This window comes from Phyllostomus discolor, chromosome 12 (assembly GCF_004126475.2).
Source record: "Phyllostomus discolor isolate MPI-MPIP mPhyDis1 chromosome 12, mPhyDis1.pri.v3, whole genome shotgun sequence".
NCBI classification, from domain to species: Eukaryota; Metazoa; Chordata; class Mammalia; order Chiroptera; family Phyllostomidae; genus Phyllostomus; species Phyllostomus discolor.
Window position 1 is genome coordinate 40,090,716 of NC_040914.2, and position 23,103 is coordinate 40,113,818.

The following is a 23,103-nucleotide window of genomic DNA, read 5'->3' on the forward strand; positions in this document are numbered from 1 at the left end:
TAGCAAAGGGGAGACTGTCTCTTTAAGTGTTGACCTAATTATTCTAGCAGTTCCAGACAGTTGTGAAACATTTGTGGGAGGGAGTGGCTGGTTTTTTTTTTGTTTTTTAAGTCACCAGCCAACACCCTCCAACCAATTTAGTTTGCATAACAAGAATAGACTGAGCAACAGGGTTGTACACTGAAACAAAAAGCTTAGACTCTTAAGATTTTTAAAAACTCTCTTTTTTTAAAGGAACTTTTCCTTTTAAGGACACCATAAATTAAATGATTTCCAAACTTTTTGTAATTTGATTCCTTTTCCAGCTGAAGTTTCAAGATCCTTTCCCATTAGGGAGAATGGTCTCTAAAACCACACAAAACTCATTAGATTTTTGAGCGCCATCTGCTGGTTTTATTTTAATGGACCAAATAGGTGGTGCTTGGAAATCTTTAAGAATTTGCATATATTTTAATGTTACAGAAGTATGAAGCTGGGAGGCAGTATAAATTTTGATTGTTGTTAGTGATAGTGTTCAAAATAATCATTTTGTATTAGCATTGGGAAAAGCTTTGCTTTGGGCTAGCTTATCGACAGGAGATTACAAATGAAGAAAGCATGTTATAGGGATGTCATTGTCCCTTGTCTTGGACAGAAGATTAACCTGATTGAAATAAAAGGTAACTTTATATACTACATATTTTCTAACATTGAAAGCAACTGGTCTGTGTATATGGAATGAATCTAGTTTATGCCAAGGATCAAGAAATTTCTCAGTGGATTTCTGTTCATGTTAACTGAGCTACTACTTTGTGGCATCTTCTAAAGAAAGCTTTATGAAAAGGACTTTGCTGGACTGTCTGGAGAGTTGGTTTTATTCTGAGGGGAGTGAAGAGTATCTGAATATTTTTCCACTTAAGGAAGAGACCACCTTATCTCAAACAACCTACCACACCTACCTCAGACACACTTGAGCCCTTTACCCTGTCTTATTCTGTGTAACAGAACTTTTCCCTTGGTGCTACTTTTTATAATTTGATTGTCTTACCTAGTAAAAGATAGGCTCTCTGAAGGCCAGGAGCCTTGTCTCTTGCATGTTTATTACCTCATTCTTAACACTGCTTGACACATGTTTGATGATCGATAAATATTGTATTAAAAATTCCATTTTGCCAATCAAATGAGTTATTGGTGGTTATTGTCAGGTCTGTAGCTATGAAGTGACTGATTCTGTTCTTTCTTCTGAGCCCATGTTTTTTTCTACATCACTATGCTGTGTGGTGGCAAATACTCCATCAGCGAGTGGCGTGCTGCATTTAAGAAACAGAAGGTGCTGAATAACAGTGAATGCCTGTGTATGTGGGGTGTGCACACATGCACAGCCACTCTTACACACTTCGTAATGGTGTTAATTGCCCAGAAAAAAAAACAAGATACTCTGAGAACCATACAAGCTACTTCATACAAGAAGGGATATTAAAAGCAAACAAACAAACAAACAAACAAAAGAACTGAGCAGCCTTGTCCAGTGATTTGGGGCTTGGGATATATTTTTTTCTCTTCTGTTCAGTCTTCCATTTTCTAGCCTAATGGCAACAACATCATATATTTATGTCAGTTCTTATCTTAAAAGTGCTTAGGATACTGTTTTGCTGCAACCGTGCCTTATAAATTTGCCTTTTATTTTTCTAGAACACTCCAGTAGATTAGGCAGCACAGATGTAACTCGAGTGTCTTCTGGTAATTAAATGTGATCTTCTCCTTTTGGGTTGAATTCCAATGTAAAGAAGGCCAAGAAATGGCCCTTCTGGGTGCTAACAAGGATAGAAGGGCAAGAAGATTGATACTTCTTTGAGGTTTGTCAGTATTATATGGTATTTTATTAGTTCCATTATATCCAGAGTTTAAAACCATTCAGATTGGACAGCTGTTTCCTCAATGATATTGGTTGAGCTTGCAGCCTCTCCCCTCTTCCCAAACGCCATCCCTGTCTATACTCACTGCGACTGGAATCTGTTTCAAACAGAATTTGAAATCAGGTGGGAGAGAATTCTTGTTCCTCTGGCGCCTTCCAATGGCCTGTCTTCGAGATGACGCTGTGTTAAGCCTCCTCCCCTGACGTTTGCTCAGCATAGCGTCCAGTGCCTCCTCTCATTCCTGCAGTACTTGATCCTGGCCTTTTATACAGCTGCCATTTATTGCTTCATGGGTGTCTTTCTCCCTTGAAAGACTGTGAGCCTCAAGAGGGCAAGAACTGTCTTACCGCTCAACCTCAGTATCAACCATAGTACCCCACTCAAGTTTACTCAGCCAGTGACTAGTCAAGTGAAGGGAATGACAAGCAAGACAAACTTAGTATTTTGCTTATAGGTAGCATTTTAAGGTTTTTGCTTTAAAAAGGATGAAGTGTTTTTGTTTCAACTTCACAAACATTAATTGAGCACTTGCATGTATCAGGCCCTCTGAAGAGATGCTGAGAGTACTGAAGGAGGTTCAGTCTCTCCCCCAGCTTCCCTGTAAAGGCGGAGCTTTCAGAATGTGTGTTCCTCCCCAAGGGGATCTGTTCTGAGCTCTGAGCACATTGGGTGTGGCCATTTCTCCCACAGAAGCTCTCTTGCTCCAGCCCTTCAAGGCCGAGTTTGAGCATCCATCTCCTGTGCACCTAGAGATGCTGATGTTGATGTCAATTGTAGCGCATATCTCTGGGCACACTGTTTAGGTGCATGTTGGTCCAGGCTTCCGGAGGGCTGGCAGCTGGAAGCACTTCTAGTACCTGGTTGGTGGCAGAGATAAACTATATTCAAAGGCACTGCATGCTTGCTTAGCATGAATGGATGAACAATTTAAAGTTATGGCAATGGGAACAATAGAAAGGGAGGTAACAAATGCAGTAATTAACCTGCTTGATGGACTGGAATAAAAAATTTATACTTCCAGTAAAAAATAATGAAGTAATAGAGTAAGTAATACTAACTGAAAATGTTTAAAGCAATAAAATATTTTATTTATTTGTTTGTTTATTTATTTATTTATTTATTTAAACATCAGTGTGTGGTTGCCTCTTGTGTGCCCCCCACTGGGGACCTGGCCCGCAATCCAGGCATGTGCCCTGACTAGGAATTGAACTGGCAACCCTTTGGTTCGTAGGCCAGCACTCATTCCACTGAGCCATTACCAGCCAGGACTAAAGTAATAAAATACTTTAAATATTTTAAGTCTCATTGACTTACCAACATTAATGTTTAATATATTATTCTTACTTGCAAATACACTTGGTACCAATAAGTCACTCGAAAGATCTTTAACTTCCATTAATCCAGTCTAGCTTTCTACCTAATTAGTTCAGATTAACAATTTTACTTTGCTTAGATTATACTTTCCCGTAAGGCTTTTGTAGTTACTGAGGGTATTAAAAAGATGGTTAAAATAAAGAGAAATCTGAAATGTTTTAGACGGTGGGAAAGTAACTGGATCGTGAATCTAGGATGTGATATTTATTTTAGTTTAGCAAATGAGCTCTGTGCAAGACTCAGAATGAAAGGGTAAATATTAATTTTTTGGTGACAGAAGGCTCAACGGTGGCTGCCAGTCTTTAACAGAAATATGGTAAGTCTCATAATCCGGGCATTGAGGCACTGGGATAGATAAATGGTATGTTGTGAAAAGACCTCCATAAAGGCCAGAGAAAAATGAAATGGTTCTTGAGTTTGCTGCTTTTCTGTCTTCAGACCTTTCCTCCATTGCCGCTTAAAAATCAATCCTCTCAGTGCTGCAAGTCCTTTAACCCTTGCCCCGCTGGTGCTGCTGGTCCTCCGTTCTCTGATTTCTCCTCTCCCTTGGCTGGCATTTCCTTGTTGGTCTGCTTCTCCACATCAGTCTCTGCCTCCTGCCCTGTCCTGTGGGAATGCCACGGTCTACTCCTTGGCTCACTGTTGCCACGGAGAACCCATCTACTCTCAAGGCTTCGTAACTTAGTGCGTGCAGCCTGTCACATTGGCCTCACCAGCCCAGACCTTTTCTGACAGCCTGTCCTGCTAACTGCCCATTGGATACGTACTGTCTACAATTTTCCATCCTGCTGGTCTGGGAAAATTGACATTTAAAGCCTACTGTCCTCTTTCTCACAACTCATTCCCTATCCACTTCCCTTAGTGGGAAGCCACCTGCTGTGTTAATGTTGCCTCGTGTTTACTCCTGTTCTTTGTCCAGTCCCCACCCACTCGCTTACCACACCTCAGCAAATTATTTTCAACCGAATGCTGTTCTCACAGTTATTTCTTTTTAAATCACCTTGCTACCATAGCAGTTTAAGTTTTGTTACCTTACACCATGTCTTTGTGATATTTTCCCCAAATGGTTTCCTTGTCTCTTTCTCTTTTTCCTTTTTAGGGTGCTGCTGTGAGACAGACCTTTCCAGAATATTTGCTGCTTTTAACATGTCATGCTCCACCCCTCTCCCCCCAATTTTCTCCCAATATTATACCACACAAAGCTGTACTCTTTTTTCTTGCCTACTTGGGTTCAAATGTGAATCGTTATTTTTTAAAATTTGGGAAACACAGGAAAGCATGGAGTATATTAAAATTGGACTCAGACACCATCTAGGAATAAGTGCTATTAAAATGTTGGTGTCTCCTTTTCTTTTTTCCTTCTTTTCAGATGTGTGTTTTGAGCAGTTGCTACTCATTCTAGACAAAGGGGCTATTTCAGTGAATACAACATGCTCTCATGGGGCTTACATTCTGATAATAACAGTTATTTATTTATTTATTTATTGAGATATAATTGACATATGACATTGTATTTGTTTTAGGTATGTAGCATAATGATTTGGTATATATGTATACAGTGAAATGGTCACCACAGTTTTTAAGTTTAGTTAACACGTCCATCACCACATACAATTACAACTTTTTTTTTATTGTGATGAGATCTCTTAAGATCTCTCTCAGCAACTTTCAGGTGTGCAATACAGTGTTCTTTCTTAACCAGTTAAATCTGCAGTCACTGAGCTGCACTGTTGCATCTGTTATTACACATTACATCTACGAGAATTCACATTTATCGAGCATTTATTATATGCCCTGCACTGCCATCGGTACTTTACTTTTATCAATCACGTAATTCTTAAATAACCCAATAAGGTGAGTCTGATTGTTGACATCTTCTAGGGCACAGAGAATTTAACATAGCCCGGGTTAAACAACTACAAAGTGATGTACCACACTGGGATGCAGGCATAGCCCCTCCCGTCAACCGCTGCGGTACCCAGCTGGAGGGTTAGAAAACAGACTGACTTAAGGTGGTGATAGCATTGAGCATCTGTGAGCAGAACTGTGGCAGCATTGTTTTCCGTAACTTGAGCTGCTTTGTACCTGCCTGGGGTTTGCTCTTCTGTCCAGCAGCAAGCTCGCACTTTTATGCCTCGTAAGCAGGGGCCCCTGCCGATTGGGCCTGCTGTGGCAGACCCCACCGTCTGCTGACCTGCTCTAATGAAGTGATGGTGATAAAAGGGTAGGGAGGCTCTTATTTGTAATATTTGCCGACTTCAGTGATATAAAGGCCCCCATGATGGCTGACTTCAGGCTACCGATGCCACGTCACTGAAGGCAGAGACGCATGCTGGTAGAAGACGTGCAGCAGCAGGCCGTTGTAACAGAATGCCTGCCGTGCAGATGCGACAGCTGTGCTCGAGTAATGAAGAAGTGACGAGTTCGGAGTATTTATTTTGTGTTCAACAGTCTAATTGTAAGCTTATGTAATTTAATTTTAAATGATGGCCTCCTTTACCAACTGGCTTTCAGAATCCCTGAAAACAGGAAGATCAACTCTCAGCACCCCATGTGGGCCGGGCCCAGCATCCCACTGCGATTATGCTGCCGTTCCTGGGGGGTCCACCCTCCACACCTGAGGGCTGGCACTGTCTTGGCACCTGAGACATCAGTGCTGCCCCTCTGTCAGCATTCATTCCTCTCACAAAACTTCCTGTCTTGTTTCCCTCATCTCCTTCTAACATCCTGTGTCCCAGGCATTCTCTCTTCCGCCCACCGCCGCATGCGTGTGGTTCACTTTCTCCCAGCCCTCGGATGCCTGTCTCTTCACATTCTATTTATCCCTCACTAAGTACCGTCCCCAGCCAAGGGAAGGCCTCAGACATAACTAGCATCTTGGGGCATGGAAAGTCTGCCAGCTGGAAGTTGGGCCTCCTGGCAAGAAGAAATCCTCAATCTAAGAAAGGAAGACCTATTCCTAGAATTTTTAGGTTAGATATGTAAGTGGAAAAAAAATTTCTTTTTACTTAACATATCTTGTTATACTTAACAAGCATATATAAAGGTGATGATAGTATTACCAATACAGTATATATTGTGTCACATAAATAAGTTAAAATGGGAAAACTGATACCCTGGTTACCATTTAAAACTCTGTTTTTACTGGCAAATAAGTAATTGATTGGTGGCATTTAGGACTACAGTGCTCCATTTTGGAGACCACCTGTACTTATAAGATGGGGCCTAATGTAGATTTTCTTTTCTGTTTGTTTTGTGTCACCCGTCAGCAAAACTAATCAAGACCCTGACAAAATTGCCAGGTTCAAGGATACGTTGCTCATTAGTGAGAAAACATGGAACATCTTTGTAAGGATGGCACGCTGTTTCCTCAGGTTAGGTTATTGGAGAAATAAAGATGTAGATGCATTCTTCGCTGGGGTTGGGACAAACTAAAATTTAAATCAAGAACGTCTCGAAAATTGCCCTTGTTAATAAGTTTAGCTGTTGTGGTTAGAAACACGACAGACTTTTTAATTGGGCAGTCAGATTGATTTACCTGTGTATTGTGTTGGGCTGGTCCCTCCTTTGGGCAGCAGAATCATTTACCAAGGATATCCCCCAAGGAGGGTGTCATCAGTGCACCTGCCTCAGCAAAACTGTTACTTAGCTCTGTTTTTCATCTTTATTTTTTAATCACCCCTCTGCTTGCTTAATCTTTCAGGGCCAACTCAAGTAATACTAGGTGCCTGGCACTTGTGCAGTAAAATCACAGTCCTGCGGGGGAAATGCAGGGGAATAATTTTTGTTGTTTGCTCTTAGTGACTTTACTGGAATGCAGAGAATACTCTGGGGAAAAGAGGTACTTTGATTCCAAGTGCCTCTGGAATCTAAATCTCAAGTGACTTTAAAGTGATTGGGCCTCCTGTGTTCCATTCTATGGTACTGCGTATTTTGGGTAGTTTGACTTAATGTTAAAAAAAAAAAAGAAACTATTGAACAGAGCTATGAAAGCAACTTGAAACTTACTTTTGTCTTGGGAATGAAAAAAGAGGTTGATGTTGAGAACTTTGTTAAAAGGATTTCACTTGCCTATTAGCCATCTCCCCTACCCACAATTAAAAGAAGGCCCCAGAGAGGAAATCCTTGATCTAAAAAAGAAAGCTCTATTCTTAGTATTCCAGGTTAGATACCTAAGTGAAAAAAAAAAAAGCTTTTTTCAGTAAAAGTCCACAGTGTATATAATTGACGTTTGAGGCCGTACAGCCTCTGTGGCAACCACTCACCTGTGCTCTGTCTTGCCCATTCTAACCATAGACACTGTGAGCAAATGGGTGTGACTGTGGTTTTCTTTCTTTTTTTTTTCCTTTTTTTTTTTTTAAGATTTTATCCATTTTATTTTTAAAGAGGGAAGGAAGGGAGGGAGGGAGAGAGAGAGAGAGAGAGAGAGAGAGAGAGGAACCACACATCAATGTGTGGTTGCTGGGGGTCATGGCCTGCAACCCAGGCATGTACCCTGACTGGGAATCGAACCTGTGACACTTTGGTTCGCAGCCCGCGCTCAATCCACTGAGCTACGCCAGCCAGGGCTTTTTTTTTTTTTTTTTTTTTTTTTTAAAGAGTGACTGGTTTTCAATAAAACTTTATTTATTCACACTAAAATCTGAATGTCATATAATATTCACACATTGAAGATATTTATTTATTTTTCCCCCAAACATCCAAAAATGTGAAATCCTTTCCTTGCTATGAGCCATAGGAAAAGAAGCAGAGGGCTGGATTTGGCCCACAGGTCATAGTCGGTCAGCCTGTCTGCTCCAGAGGATGACGCCTTAGAACTGTGACGACACCTTTTTGTCAGGTCGTCATGGTATTTCAGTACCTTGAGAAATTGGCTCTTCTGCTGTGCTGCAGACTTGTAACTGGTCATGGTTTATCATGCCAAAGGATAGTAAAAATTTTTACCAGCCTAAGTTTTTAAAAAATGTTTCCAAGAAAGGGACTTCTGTACAAATCTGAAGTATAATCGTAATGACCGGATTCTGTGCTCTTCCTTGTGTGAGGGTGCTTTGGAGCTTTCCAGTTCAGCGTGTGTAGTAAGTTACAGCCTCTGTGCCATTCAGCCTGACTCCTTCCATGCTGCATTCAGCGGGTGTAAGCGCCTACCGCGTACAGGGCTTTGCGAAGTATTTTGAGCTCTGTTTCCACAATCAGCCTATTGGAGCATTTCTGTTATTGGACTTGATCCTGGGTTTGACTGGAAGATGTTCTCTTTTCAGCGTTCAGTAAAACACTGCCTGCCGCTCGATTACGTATCCGGGCTGAGTAAGTGGTGGCCACAGGGTGGCATGGTTCTCTTACTGACCTGGCTTCCTTGTTGTTAAAATGGACAGGGAAAGGCACACTATAAGTAATGAGAATTCTCTCCTGACTTAATGCTAAAATGGCATGGCTTTCTCTAAATTGGTTTCTCCATAGTGCTTTACAGATTTACACAATACTGAACCTCATTACTTTAAAATGTTTTGTTTATGGGTATAACAAGAATTACATGATGTTTATGATTGGGAGAATGGTTGTTAGGACTGTATTTCATAGAATATGTTCAGTTAAAAAAATTAACATAGAAAACTGCTAAAAGAATATTTCCAAATACTTGCAGAGCCGTGGGCAAAGTTACTGGCCCAACATTTTTGCTGGATTTGGAGGGTTTAGTGGCAGGGAGGATAAAGGGGAGTAGGGATTCCAGATGGTCAGGAAACACACATTGTGAGAAGAGTGTCCCTCCCATCCTGAGAGATTAAGAATATTATCATAAAGCTGTGCATGGTCCAGGAGTTTTCACATACATGGTGGACAAAAATAGGTTTACGGTTGTTCCTGTGGAAACGAACACAATAATCAATAACTATAATACACGAGGACTCTGTGTTTTGTGTACTCAGGGCTGTAGATCTCCTTTCCCCCACCCAGTGTCAGCTGTAAGGAGAGAGGGGATCACCTGCGTGTGTGTGCCCCAGCCTGTGCTCTTTGCCCTGCACCACTGCCAGGCCAGCTCTGTTAGAGGTATAGAGGTACCCCCCTCCCCTTGCTGGAGAAGGGGTGGATTAGCATGGCTTTCTAGGGTGTAGAGTGTAGAGAATTATTGCTGCAGCTGGAACACAGAGGTTAAGAAATTCTGAATCTAGGCTGTCACTCATAAGTGTACTTCCCCATCCTCTGACTTTTTATTGGGGTTTCCTTGAGTTCTCCCTTTTCCCCCATTCATCAAGTAAATATACCATCTGTTATCTTGTTAGTTTACTTGTTTATCTAACCACCTGCAATAAAATGTAAGCTTCAAGAGGACAGAAATCGTATTCGGGGGTCATTTTGTATTCTCAGTGCCTAGAATACTTCCTGGTATGTGAGTGCTCAGTCAGTGTTTATAGTTGTGTAAACCTCCTAGAACGTGGCACAGTTAAATGGTACATTTGATTTTCCCTTGAAGTGGATGTTTAGTAAAGGCAGCCTTGCCGAGAGGAACCTGACTAACGCAGCCTTGCTCCATATTTCCCTCCCCAGGGCGATTGTGTTGTCACTGTACTGCTCGCTGAAGAGGACAAAGTTGAGGATGATGTAGTGTTTTACTTGGTGTTCTCGGGTTCTACCCTCCATCACTGTACCAGTACCCGGAAGGTCAGTTCTGATACGCTGGAGACCATTACTCCTGGTGAGTATGCGAGCGGAACCTTTGCAAACCTTGATCAGTTACTGAACATGTTCTTTTGTGTTCATTAGTGTGGGGGGATGGGAAGACTGAATCAACGTGAAAGAACTGTGGTCACATCTTTATTTTTAAATACATTTTAAAATTAAGTACTGTAGTTTGTTCATACCTTGCTTGTTGCACAAAAACCTGAACCCAACTAGAAATAGATGAAATAAAGCGGTGTTGAAAGTTATTAAAAGATCCAGTCGGGCTCAACAAAAATATTAACGTGGACATGCGGGGAAGACCGCAGTGCGAGCAGAAGGCGAGCTCTCTCCTGTGGTTGCTGTGGTGGGGCTGCATGTCCGGTTCTGCACACCAGGGCGGTGTCGGCAGGGGGAGGGCGGCCAGGGGCCTGTCCCTCGGCATCTGTGAGGGGAAGACTAACAGTCTCCATAAAAGCTGAACTTTCCACAAATTAACAAGTTACAGTTCTTGGTGGAATGAGTACCTACTCCCTGTTGCAGTGTAAGTTTAACAGTTAGAAAAGGAAACTGTTCCTTGTTAAATTTTTTTACAATGTCATTAAATTATTGCTGTACACAGAAATGGCTGATACGGTAATGGCTGTCTCTTGACCTCTGCATCTGAAGTGCACTGATTGGTGTTTGGAGAGGGGCTTCTTTCCTTAGTGAGCTTGCTTCACAGTTGACAGATTTTTGTCAGAATACAAGAGAGGCCCATTTTAGGGGGAACCCCTAAAAAGTGTTGACAGTTGAACTGTTTTTCTTTAGAGAATGAAATGGATTTAATTTTTATGGCAACATTTCTTTACTAGTGTTTTTCTATAATACTGGTTCCACTTTATTGAAATAGATGATGTAAAAAGTTATTCAATATCTGCTCTCACCAGTATTGGATCAGATTGTCAGTTTTTCTCTCTGTGCCATTTTATATAAGTTAACTTCATATCTGATACCTGCCAAATTCTGGAAATTATGCCACATTCAAGAACTGGGAGTATGACAGTTGAAATCTGTCTTTATCCTTCTGCTTTTTCAAAATACAGGATTCAAAGATTCTTGGCAATTGTGTGACTATCCTGCCTCAGATTTTAAGGGATAGGAAATTGAACAAGGACTTCAGGATAGATACTGATTTCTTTTCTAAGGAGGATTGAGTGTCCATCTTTGTAACTGAAGCCGCAGTCCTCTTGTTTCCTGTGATGTAGATCGTGCCAGAAGGCTGGTCTGGAGAGAGGGCTGCTCTCCAGCAGGTGCCTGCGGTGTTGCCACACTAAACATTTATTATGTGGGGGTGAGGGTCAAGGGACAGCTCCTCAGCTAGGTAGCATCTGGGCTCTGATTAGGAAGGAGCTGCAGGGAGGTTTTATAAAATTATTCCTTCCTGAATTATAAACAATTTCGGAGTTAATGTTTAGGGGTGGGGAGAGGGAGAGAGAGAGTGTGTGTGGGGTTGGTGGGGGAGAACAAGAAAGCATCATCTATGAGGCGGATGCAAGTAGCTGTGAGAGAAAGGACAAACGTGCCCTGGCTGTGGTCCTCAGTCACGAGTACCAGCAGAGCCCAGCCTCTTGGTGGAGGGGGTATGCTCCGTGGCTCCTTCACCTCCGCTGGCAAGGTGCTTATGTTAGGGTGGGCTGCAGGCACTTAGTCTCCTTGGATTTACAAACCGCTGTGCTTGTATGACAGCCTAGAACTCTCGGTTTGTACCTGATCCCTGTGTACTGCCTCCTGCCTGCCTTTCTGAACTCCAGCTCCTGTGTCTTCTTCGACTTTGGTTCTAACACCTGTTCGGTAGGTCTCAGTACCCGGTCTTTTTCAGCAGTACCCATATCTCAGGGTCCTTTTTGTACTCGAGGACTCCTGTTCCCTTGTCCTGCCGACCCCAGCCAGCCAGAGTGGATATTGTACTCTGCTGCTTTCCTCTAATTTGATCCAAACCCTCAGAAATCATTCCTGACCCATTTGCCTTGGGCCCAAGTCCTAGTATAATCCCTGCCTTCTCCTTCATTTTCTAATAATCAACTCTCCTCCCCTTTAATTATGATCTTACCCACTTCCCCTCTTCTCTGTCATGCTACAGGACCAACAACATGTCCCCTGTGCCCCCCAGTTTTGTGGGACATGTAGCTACCTGCCTAGATTCAGTCAGGCTGCTGCTCTGAGATGCCTGATCACAGCAGAGGTGACAGAGGGCTAGAGTCCCCGAAGGACCCTCTTGTACAGGCAAGCCAGGTGAAGAGTAAGGCAGCATGGTGACGTGTGTCTCTGAGGCCCCTAGCTGGCGAATCAGCTGTGTTAATAACTGTGTAAGCCCAGGCGATTTCTGAGTGGACTCCCTCGCTCTGCTCCTCACGTATGAGGTTTTCCTGCTCACTTGTCTCTCTGAGCTGCTACACCTGCTGCAGTAATTTGTGAGAGGGTAGGGATGGGGCATTTGGGGGTTAAGTTAGTTTTGAATTTCTTGTTCATACCATGGAATTAATATCTTAGTCTGCAGTTAAACTGCCTTAAGCCTATTTTTATGGACGTCTTATACTTGGCCCTTACCTTCCTTTAGGTCTACTCAGGTATCAGTTTCTCAACCAGGCCTTTCCTGTCCACCTTGTAAATATACACCTCCCCCCTCTCTATCCCTTTTTCATCTTTGTTTTTCTCCATGCACTTACCAACTTTTACCACATTACGTGTTTTATTTATCTTGTTTCTTATCGGCCTGTACTAAAGTATCAACCTTCATGCGGGCATGGGTGTTTGCCTGTTTTGCTCACTGGTGTGTGCTAAGAAGGCTTGTTCCAGGAATCCCTGTCTCGCGATGGAGCAACATTTCCACTGTGTCCAAATTCATCCTGAGTTCTCAGAAGCCACTCATCTAGAAAGGTCGTGCATGTGTGTGTGGGCACACAGATCCACATGCACTCATCTGTACACACACATGCACCCTCTTTCTTTTGAAAAATGCAAAAGGAGCCTCTGCCTTCGTTAATTGAATTCCTGGCTCGGGCAGGAGTCTGTGGCCTCGCTGCAGAGCGCCCTTTGGGGATTTCTGTGTGTCAGTTAGCTGTATCGATGGCCTCAGGTTTCCTGTCTGCTGAGGGCCGCGTCAGATCAGCCAAGAGGCTTCATGGGAAGTCTGTACTTTCTTTGCCCATCCCAGCTGCTGGACAGATGTGCATTCTGTGTGTAGCTGCTGTTGCAGCCGCCCAGGAGAAGGGCGTCTCTACAACCTCACCGCTCACGTGTGGGCCCAGCTCTGCCGTTGCTGCTCATTGGGGCTGACTGCGGGGAGGAAAACGGCTTTGTGTCTTGTTCTTGTCTGCTGACTATGGCTTTCATTTGAGTTTTCCGTGTGTTTTGCTGTCCGTGTTTTGTGATATTTTAGATTTTACTAAAACCAGATGATTGCTTGACCTTCCAAAGGCAGCTGCTTATTGGTGTTAGTCTGTAACCTTTTGTTTGGAGGTGAGAACAACACGTTTCTAAATTATCTCCTTTAAAAAAAAAACACTTCTTGGACTTCAGATACTGAGATTATTATTTCTTCTATTTTCTCACTGTTTTGCTTGTTTTCTTGTGAGAAGCTTCTAATGAATTGTGTATGTGTTTAATTATGAAGAAATTGTAAAGGCTTTTAAAAGTAATCTTTCCTTGAGTTACTGCCATTGAGAGGCCGAAGACATAATACGATTCCCCCTTTGTAACAGCATATTCAGAATGGTAACCTGTTAGGGGATCGTTAGGTGGAGACTGTGTTTTTCTACTTTATCTGCTTTTGAATTGTTTGAATGCTTTATAGCGAGCATGTTACTTTTCACATACATAGTAATTTTTAGTAAAAACATTTTGAAGACTGTTGGAAAACAATGTTCTTTCTTTTGAAAATAAGGTTATCTTTGTACTAATTAACACTAGACAAAGACAGCCAAGTTTTATTTTTAAAAAAATCAACATTCAGAGTACCCATGAATTGCCTGAAATGCAGCCTGAAATGGAAATACATCTCTAAAAGCAAAAGGTTGCCTTGGTATAAATGAAAATATCGCACTTTTTTCCTTCATATAAAACAAATAAAACAAATCCAACTCCAAATCTCATTTTAACTATACAGTGATTTTCCTCTATAGATGAAGCTGAGATTTTTTTTTTAAGACCAACATAGGACTGGTAAGTAATGTAAACAAACCTGAGTATTCTTGGAAGGTAATTTAGAATAGAAAACGAGACAGAATGTTTAGTGGATGCTGCATACCATTTCCGCGAAAGGCGTTGGGCAGACTTATCTCATAAAATGAAATCTTTTTTCAGGATGTCTATTAAATACTTTTAGAATTCACAGCAAGGGTTCTCCTGTTTGACAGGAAAACTACAAACACTCAGTGACCCAACATTTGACTTAGTTCTTTTGTATTTTTCTTTTCTTTCTCATCTATCAAAGGGGAGATGCTATATAAAGTAGTTTTTCACTTAAAGAAGGAAAGAATGTATTTACTATGATCAGAAGTGCTTTGGGTGTAATTAAAAATCAGGGCTCCCTGCCCAGGTCTCAACAAGGGGTCCCAAGTGATACCTCAGCATCTCTCCGTTTTTGTGACCCAAGCTCTGTTTCTGGCAAAAACATACTCTTTATATGTAAGGCATAGATATACATCCCCAAATACATGGTATGCCTGCGGTATTAAAATTTTGTGGGATGGGGCAAATAGAGGAAATTGTCTAAAAAACTTTTTTTGGGGGGATGACACTGAGTAAAAAGGTTGAGAAACACTGCTTTAGCATAGAGGCTGGAACTTAGTAATCAGACTTTTAGCATTAACTAGCTGAAATGTACATGGTGAGATTCCTGTACCTGCTCTCCCGCCTTGCTTAAATGCTCACGTACAAACAGAGACATTTCACACACACGGCTATCGGCACATCTGTCCTTTGGCCGCCAGAAACCTGCAGTCAGTGCACACGTCTGCACCTAATCCTCTCTCCTGGTAGAGTCGGGGTCCGAAGACTGGAAAAGCAAAAGACAAAATTCTTACACCATACTTTGGTGGCAGACTGAAGTAGTGAAATGCAGTGTTTTTGCATTTTCTGCCACTAACTGCTAATGCAGCCTTTCTGTCGGAAGGTGGTCTGAGGGGGACAGGACTGGGCGGGCCCAGCAGGCACTTGCTGGGAGAGCCGGTTGAACAAAGTCCCAATTGTTTCGTCCTCAAAAGAGAAGGCTGGGATAGGATGTGTGCCACTTTTAGCCTAATAGGAAATGAAGTAATTCTTGGGTCATGCTTCAGCAGTTTTGTTTATCTGTAGCAATATTTCGTTTCCATGGGAATGGGTGCTTCATAGAGTGATAAGGAGCCTGTGGAAAAGCTCTCTCAACCTCAGGAGCACACACCTCCTGACCTGCAAGCTTAAAAAAGATTTGGGTTAGATGCTTTGAAGAGGCCCATCAGCAGTTAATTTTTTGTTTCTTACCAAGGTGCCCCTTGTTGTGTTTCTGCTTATTCTGCATTCGTCCCCCTTCCCTTAATTTTTTCAGTTCTTCAGTGCCAGAGGCAGCATTCAGCTCAGAAGCATCGCTGGGCCGTGCTGCGGAAGCTCTTTGTAGAATATTAGGGATCTGTTTTCCTCCAGTGAGCTGAACAGAAGCATTTAATAGCTAGTACTAGTAACAACTAAAAGTTCTAGATGCCTGTGTTATGCCAGGTGCTTTGTGTACTGGCATCTCTAATCTTTCTAACAGTCTGGACGGCTGCTGGGGGTGGTGTGCTTTCGTGCACAAGCCAACGGGCTTCTTGGTTGTGTGACTTTTCCAGGAAGACCCAGATGGTCTGCAGCTGAGGGTGAGATTCAGACCTAGTGTTTTCTGAGTCTCCAGCTACCTGCCAGCATGCTGTGGGACCCTGCACGTCTACTCCATTCAATTAGGAACAGATCTCTCTCACCCCATAATTTACTTTAGGTTTGTTTTAAATCAGCTGGACCTGGTTGTGGGATAAATCCAGAAGGCAATTTAAAAATTGGAATTACAGTTCAGGCCATGCTTCTTTAACAGTTTATCTCTCTTTTTGCCCCCTCTCTAAATTCCCTGGGTGTACCTCCTTCAGAAGAAGCTCAGCCGGTTTTTTGTTTTTGTTTTTTTTTTTTCAGAACTTCCCTTTTTAAAAAAGACTTGTGATTTTTATTTTCCTATGTTACCAGAAAATTGAGTGGGAAGGAAAACACCATGGAATTGGCTGAAAACCTTGCTGCTTATCTCTCCATTGCAGCTTCTGTTTTCACATAAAAAGAAGTTAAATGGTGGTGATTGTATTGAATTGGACATGGTTCCCCATCTCGTGTCTTTGCAGTGCAGATGTCAACACCGCTAATACCTTGCACTCTGTCTGCACAAAGGCAGTCATGCGGCTGACAGCCCCTGCAAGTAGTTGTGTCTCTAGAGCTGATTTATGGCAGCAAGAGGCCTTAGGTGTGCACATGCAGTGATTTTAGTTCTATTGCTGAGTCCATACCATGTAACCTTGTTTTTAAAGTGTTGATTTTTTTCCTCCTCTTCCTCCTCTAGATGTTTAATCTGAAAGGTTGTAAGGATTCAAAAATAATCTTAATCATATGAGCCTAATAGAAAGTGTTACCATGAGCGAGGAGCCCTGCCAGCCTGTGTGGTTGATTTCCAGACTGCAGGGTGAGGTATTTTTTGGTCTTGGTCAGTAGTAACTCTTCCAGTTGATTCTAAGTTTACTAGAGACTAATCCAAGAAACCCTCAGTTCTCCACTCCTCTTTTAATCCTCAGTTTTTCTTTTGAAAAAGAAGCCTATAATCATATCAAACAAATTACAGATTTGCGGCCCAGTTCACTTAGGATGATTCATAGTTTCTCCTTTAGATTGTGAGTTCATGTCTGAAGGGGAACTGTTGGGCTGACCATCAGATAGCTTCTCCTACGTATCTGTTTCGTGGCCTTTCCTGACATTCTGCCTGTTCTAATACACAGTTTTGTTTTCACTTTACACAAAACGGAGCTGTCCATAGTTCCCCCACTCACCCATCCACTTTCTAACAAGTTCTTCTGCTAAAGCAGCAGAAAGAGATATGTGTGCCTGCGTTGCTAAACACTCGGGCTTGTACACACATACAATGACCCTCATCTTCTTCAGTTTCTCTCCCCCTTGCGTGTCCCCACCCCATGCCAGCCAAGTAAACAGCCGTTTCAGTGATTCCAGGTAGATTTCTGTGCAGATACCTTGCTTCTGCACTTTTTAGTTTAGAGTTAGGTCGTATTGCTTCACCGTGGCTTTTTGCTCTATGTGTGTGTGTGTCTGTCTGATAACGTTGAAGAACTGGGATGTGGTGTGGACCGTGTGCATATCCAGAAGGTGATGAATAGTGCAGTGAATGATATTCACTTGTAGTGGCATTGTGGCTCCCTTTCAGGTTCGAGGTTTCAGGGTTCTCACCTTTGCACCAGCTTGGGGAAGGAGACTAGTAAGAAAGAATTCGGACCCTTTAGATGGGTAGGGACAGCAGACAGTATTACTTTAGGTTAGTCTAGTATCTCTCGTAAGGCACCCAAGTTTCCATTTTGAAGATAGTTCAGTTTGGATCCCAGATTATTCACATTATTACTATTAAATTGAGAAACCTGTGGTTTTTGCTTTTATTGACATTTACTCATATCTACCTCAAAAGACTGGCAGAAATTTATAAATTAGTTTAATCCAATGGGAAACTGCTATAATTCTTGGTTAGATTCATAAGTGAGAACAGCATTTTTACGTTACATTAATTCTTCTGACCGAAGTACATACTGCTACAACTATCTCCCTATCTGTCTTCCTACCTACCTACCTACCTGCCTACTCACCTGCTACTATGCATGTTCTTTTGGGAAAGATAGTTAAAGAATTTGGAGGACTCTTCTGAGTTACAGCTCTTCACTTAGGAGACTATGAGAGGATCCGGATTTAAAAGTGGTGGAGAGGTTGCCATGTACCTCGGGCCACATAGCTAATGAGGAAGAAAACAGATTTAAACTCGGGTCTTTCCTATCAGTAAACATCTGGACATAGCCAAGTTAGTATCTTCCTGGAACTGTGTTGTGGGAATTATTTCATCCCTTGGGCTCACCTTCTGCTTCCATTTTTTTCTTTTTGAAACTTTCCTGTTCCTGGAATTCCTTCTTGACTTCTTCTCCCTTCTCATCTTCTGCCTGGTGAAACGCGCCGGCTTCTACAGCGGGACAGGCCGTGGAGCCTGTAGAGGCTGCTCGCTCTGCTCGGGATGAAGAGCCGAGGCCCAGTGGGGCAGAGGTGACCTGAGGTCACATGGCTCATGAGCCTTTAGCCGGGCTGGAACATCATGTTTTTATTCTGATCCTCTTGATTCGTCCACGCTCCCCGTGTTTCCTTTTGAGCTCTTCTTCTTCTGTAAATACTGGATGCAGAGGGGACTGTGGAGCAAGGAAATGGGCACAAATTCTAATTCCACCTTTTAAGAGATTTATAACATAGGGCAGATTACTTAATATTTTTGTGCCTTGGTTTCCTCATCTAGCAAATGGGGAAGATAATAGCATCTACGGGGAAGGGTTGTTAATGAGGAGTAAACGAACTATTACTTGGAAAGCTCTGAGAATAGTGCTGGGCCCAGAGCAACTACTATGTGTCTGTTAGATTAGGTAAGATGGAGACCTCGCATCTCTGTTCCGAGGGTCGCAGTGACGTGCCCCTGGGAGCAGGAGGACCTTGGCGACATGTTCCCACTTTTGCCCGCAGGTGAGACGCGCTGCTCCCGTCCCACCAGCCGCGCTGTGTGTGTTTCTCACAGGCCCCGTTCCACTTGCACGTGCTCTGCAGTTTCTACGGCTTGTTTGATTCCCCTTACAGACCGTCAGCCTCTGAGGGCTGGAACTCTTCCTTGTCTCCGTCTTCACCTTCCAGTCAGCTCCCCAACCTTGGCGGGTGTCTAGCTGTGATAGAAGAGTTGAAAAGAAATGCTTCCCTTCTGTTGGAAACATGCCCAAGCCCACGGCTGCCTGGGTCAGTTGCCGTGTTTCTGCTGACGTGGCTGTCTTAGGTGATGTGACTGGCTGCCCTTCAAGGAAGATTAAGAGTTTTTCCTAATTTTACTGCATATATTATGTAAATTCATACTATAAATATTTTCACATATAATATTTATATATTCATTCATTCATTCTTTCTTTATCTGAGGGGAAGGGAAGGAGAGAGGGAGAGAAACACTGATGTGAGAGACATTGATGTGAGAGAGAAACATCAGTAGGTTGCCTCTCGTATGCACCCTGACCTGGGACCTTAAGACACTCTCTGACTGGGGACTGAAGCCACAACCCAGGCATGTGCCCTGACTGGGAATGGAACTGATGACCTTTTTAGGATGCTGTCCCATCAACTGAGCCACACTGGTTAGGGCCTTATTCATAATATGTATTGAGTTGAAATGCATACATGGGTGTGTACACACACGCACGCGCACATACACACGGTGCTTCAGTTTCTTACAGCCTTCATGGAAATAATTCAGCTTGGAAGGCAGTGGGAGTGTCTGGTAGAGTTGCGTGTTTGCACGGAGACCGATCTTGGTGGTTCATGAACCTGTTATTCTTTGTTATTTTTGCCTAATAGTCATACACTGGCTTCTCATTCCAAGTATTGGGCTCCTTTCAGGCAGGAACAAAGCTCTCCCTTCCTCTTTTGTTTATAAGCAATGTGGCACAAAACTCTTCTCCTGTAATATAACAGGCCCTGTCGTTTGGCCTCCGACTTGAATAATGGACCCTGCTTCTTAACCTGTGTAACCGTGAATCCTCAGTTCTCTCGTCCATTATGTGAGGAGAATACCTAGCTTCTGAATTCGCTGTGTAGAGGAAATGCCTGGTATGCCATAGGTACTGGTTAGTAAATACTTGTTTCCACTCTAAAATGACACAGCAGTGAGAGGTTCCTTTTGTTACAGGGTAAAGGGCTTGTGGAGGCCACCGGGAGAAAAGCACGTGTCAAATCAATGTACTTCTTATTCTCATCAGAAACATGGAAGAAAAAAAAATACCGTTTTCTCTTATAAAGACAGCAGAAAGCTTAGTTTGTTCTGCCCAAGTCTGAAATTTCTGTTGGCCTTTGCCCGTGGTACGGGAAGTCGGTGTCACAGGCCACAGAGAGCGTTCCCGGGGCCTCGCTCCACCGTGGACTGGTGGCCCCTGTGCATGGGTGGATTCAGCGGAGCCGTGGTGCACGGGTGCTTGCGGTTCATCAGGCAAGGCAGCAAAAACATCAGCTCCATTTTCTTTATTTTCTTCTCATCAGAAAGATACGGAAGAAGAAGGATGATGTTAGCATTGTTCTAGTTGAAGTCAGTGTCTGAAAGTTGAGGGAAAACTGTTTCAGTAAGTATGTTCTGCATATTGGAAATACTTAATTTTGTAAGGATAAAAATCCACACGAAAGTCTGATTCCCCAGCAGGGCCTCACCCACAGAAACAGTTTTGTGAAAGCCTTCTGGTTTTACTCAGGTGGAGCTCTTTGGGGTGGCGTGCAGGTCGCTGCTTCCTGCCGCTGTTCTCGAGGTCTCTGCCCGTCTGTGCCATGGATGCCACCGTCATTGGCATGTCTGCTGCACCTCAGCTGGGCTTCTGGCCATGGCATTGTGTCATCCCTCTGGGAACCAGGGATTCCATCGACATCCCCATTGCCTTGTGGGAAAGAAACTGTACCTGAGAGCAGAACTTGTTTTCTTGGCCATGGCTTGCTAGTGATAGTGGAATGAAATCTAGTAGTTTTGTGCTTTTCAAGGTGCTTTATTTGATCGATTGTATTGTGATTATAAAGCAAGTACTGAGGAGCCTCTAAAATTCCTCTGGTGTAACCTGTATGAGCGGCCTTTAACCCTGGTGTGTTTTCTGATCTAAAATTCAGTTAATGGGTATTAGACTTCCTACTGTATACAAACCTTACAAGATCCTTGAGCTTCCATTCTTTCAGTTTGCTCAAATTGAACAGCCATAGTTGAGTATACATTGCGATATTCAGAGACCATTCAATGCCAAACGCTATGCTATACGCACAGTGACAACTGACATACAAAGTTGTCTGCTCTTTGGTAAGGGAGCTACTTTGCATTTGCGAACCATAGAGCTGGAAGTGGAATTTTAGGCAGTTTGGAAGATTGCTGTCAGAGCTAAGAGAAAGGAGGGGCTTCTTTTAGGAAGGGGAACTTGTGCGGCCTACGAGAGGAGCAGAGAGGACCACAAGTGGCCCTTTTCCTCAGAGGACTCTAATCTGTCTCCTTTGCCCCGCGTGTCTCCCCTAGGTCACGACTGCTGTGAGACCGTAAGGGTGCAGCTGTGTGCTTCCAAAGAGGGCCTTCCCGTGTTCGTGGTGGCCGAAGAAGACTTTGAGTTCGTGCAGGATGAGGCTTACGATGCAGCCCAGTTCCTGGCAACCAGTGCTGGGAATCAGCAGGCACTGAACTTCACCCGCTTTCTTGATCGCTCAGGGCCCCCGTCTACAGATGTGAATTCCCTCGACGAGAAGGTGGCCCTGGCATTCCGGCACCTGAAACTGCCGGCAGAGTGGAATGTCCTGGGAACAGACCCGACTTTGCATGGTAAGAACTTAAAAGGCCCACAGACATATGTTGAGTGTGCAATACTTAAGTTTTTTTATGGGGCTGCTTTTATATAGTCATTGCCATTAAGTCTTCCCCAGTGGCTGAATAAATCTCTCAGTCACTGTAGCCAAGTGGCCTTGATGGCGTCGCTTCTGGGTTCTTCAGCTGAGCTGCTAAACCTGCTCCTTCAGGGCAGTGACCTGAGGGAGAGCTGCTGTAGCCGGGCTTCTCTCCCTCACTGCAGGGAGCGGCAGAGCGGCAGAACAGGGACCTTTCTATGGGTCCGGTTTCAGGCTGCTCTCTCGAGGGTGGAAGGGGGCCCATCCTTCATGAGGAGAGCAGGAGGATAGCTCTTTGTACCTTTCTTGGTACAAAGACAGGTATTCTGAAGTTCTCTACCGAATCCGTGGAGCTGGAGGAAAGGAATGTGGGGAGTGAGGGGCCTGGAGCAGGCTGAGCTCTGAGACAGCCGGCACTTTTGTTTGTTCTCTTTTTTTATTGTTTGTGTGTGTGTGTGTGTATGTGCTTGTGGGTTTTTTTGTTTCTCTGTTTCTTTAAAAATTATTATTATTATTATTTTAACTGACACTTTTCAAACCAGGCTATTTTCACTCTTGCTTATTTACCTCTCTCCATGAGAGGTCACTGAAGGAAGGCCTCCACTTTTTAAAAACACTGATGTAATAGGATCTATTTATGTTCCTCTGAGTCAGATAGGGGTTTTCCCACATAATTTTTCTTGTGGCAGATGACATCTACTAGATATCATGGGTTTTTATACATATATACATATATACACATATTTAAATGAAACAGTTTATACCTGAAGTCCATAAGTAACATCCTCTTTCCCTCCTGAGTTCAAATGCAGTTGAAAGATTTAGGAGTTAGAGATGAAAATGTTTTTTCCATCGCTGATGAAAGCTACATTGGAAGACTGACATTAGGCCTCCTACACGACGATTTGCTGTCTTCTCTAAAGAGCTGGACAATCACAGGACTTCCCTCCCATGTCCACCCAGCTCTGGTCACTGTGTATTTAGGGAGAGCAGACCAGAAGGCGCCATCTCTGCGGGTAGCAGGTCCGGAGGAGAAGTGCCCAGAGGGCATGCTCAGTGTCTGCTCCCACAGACCCATCGAGTGAGCATGATCTTCCTCCCGTGGAAGATTGGCGAAGGGGTATTTCCCACCTTTGCTTCTCTTACATCCACTGAATTTAACAGAACCAAAGCAGTCTCCTGCCCAGATGGCTACAAAAGAAAGTGCAGATGCTAAAATCAGGAAAGAAAGCATTTGTCCTTTCCTTTTTTCTTGCTGTTGCAGTGTCCAAAACCCCTCTGCATTGCTAAGACCTAGAGATCACAATGTTTGCCATTGTATTGGGCATGCGCACCTTTCCAGAAACCTAAGGATGGGGCTCACTACCTCTGCCCTACTGTTTCTGTATTTGTGCAGAAATGGTTGCTCTGATTGCCATTTGTGAAGCGGTCAAGATGGATTGCATTAGTTATTTGTGGAGCTTTTATG

General features: G+C 43.3%; 1 protein-coding gene across 11 annotated transcripts in view; it reads left to right on the top strand.

Moving 5' to 3' along the window:
* The window catches only part of AKAP13 (A-kinase anchoring protein 13), a 223,929-nt gene that overhangs the window by 67,444 nt on the left and 133,382 nt on the right, over positions 1–23,103 (top strand). For all 11 annotated transcript variants that reach the window (XM_036013131.1, XM_036013126.1, XM_036013123.1 and 8 more), the window contains exons 3-4: positions 9,813–9,960; positions 21,277–21,573. In XM_036013131.1, coding sequence (XP_035869024.1) covers positions 9,813–9,960; positions 21,277–21,573 — 445 coding nt within the window. The remainder of the gene's footprint in view (positions 1–9,812; positions 9,961–21,276; positions 21,574–23,103) is intronic.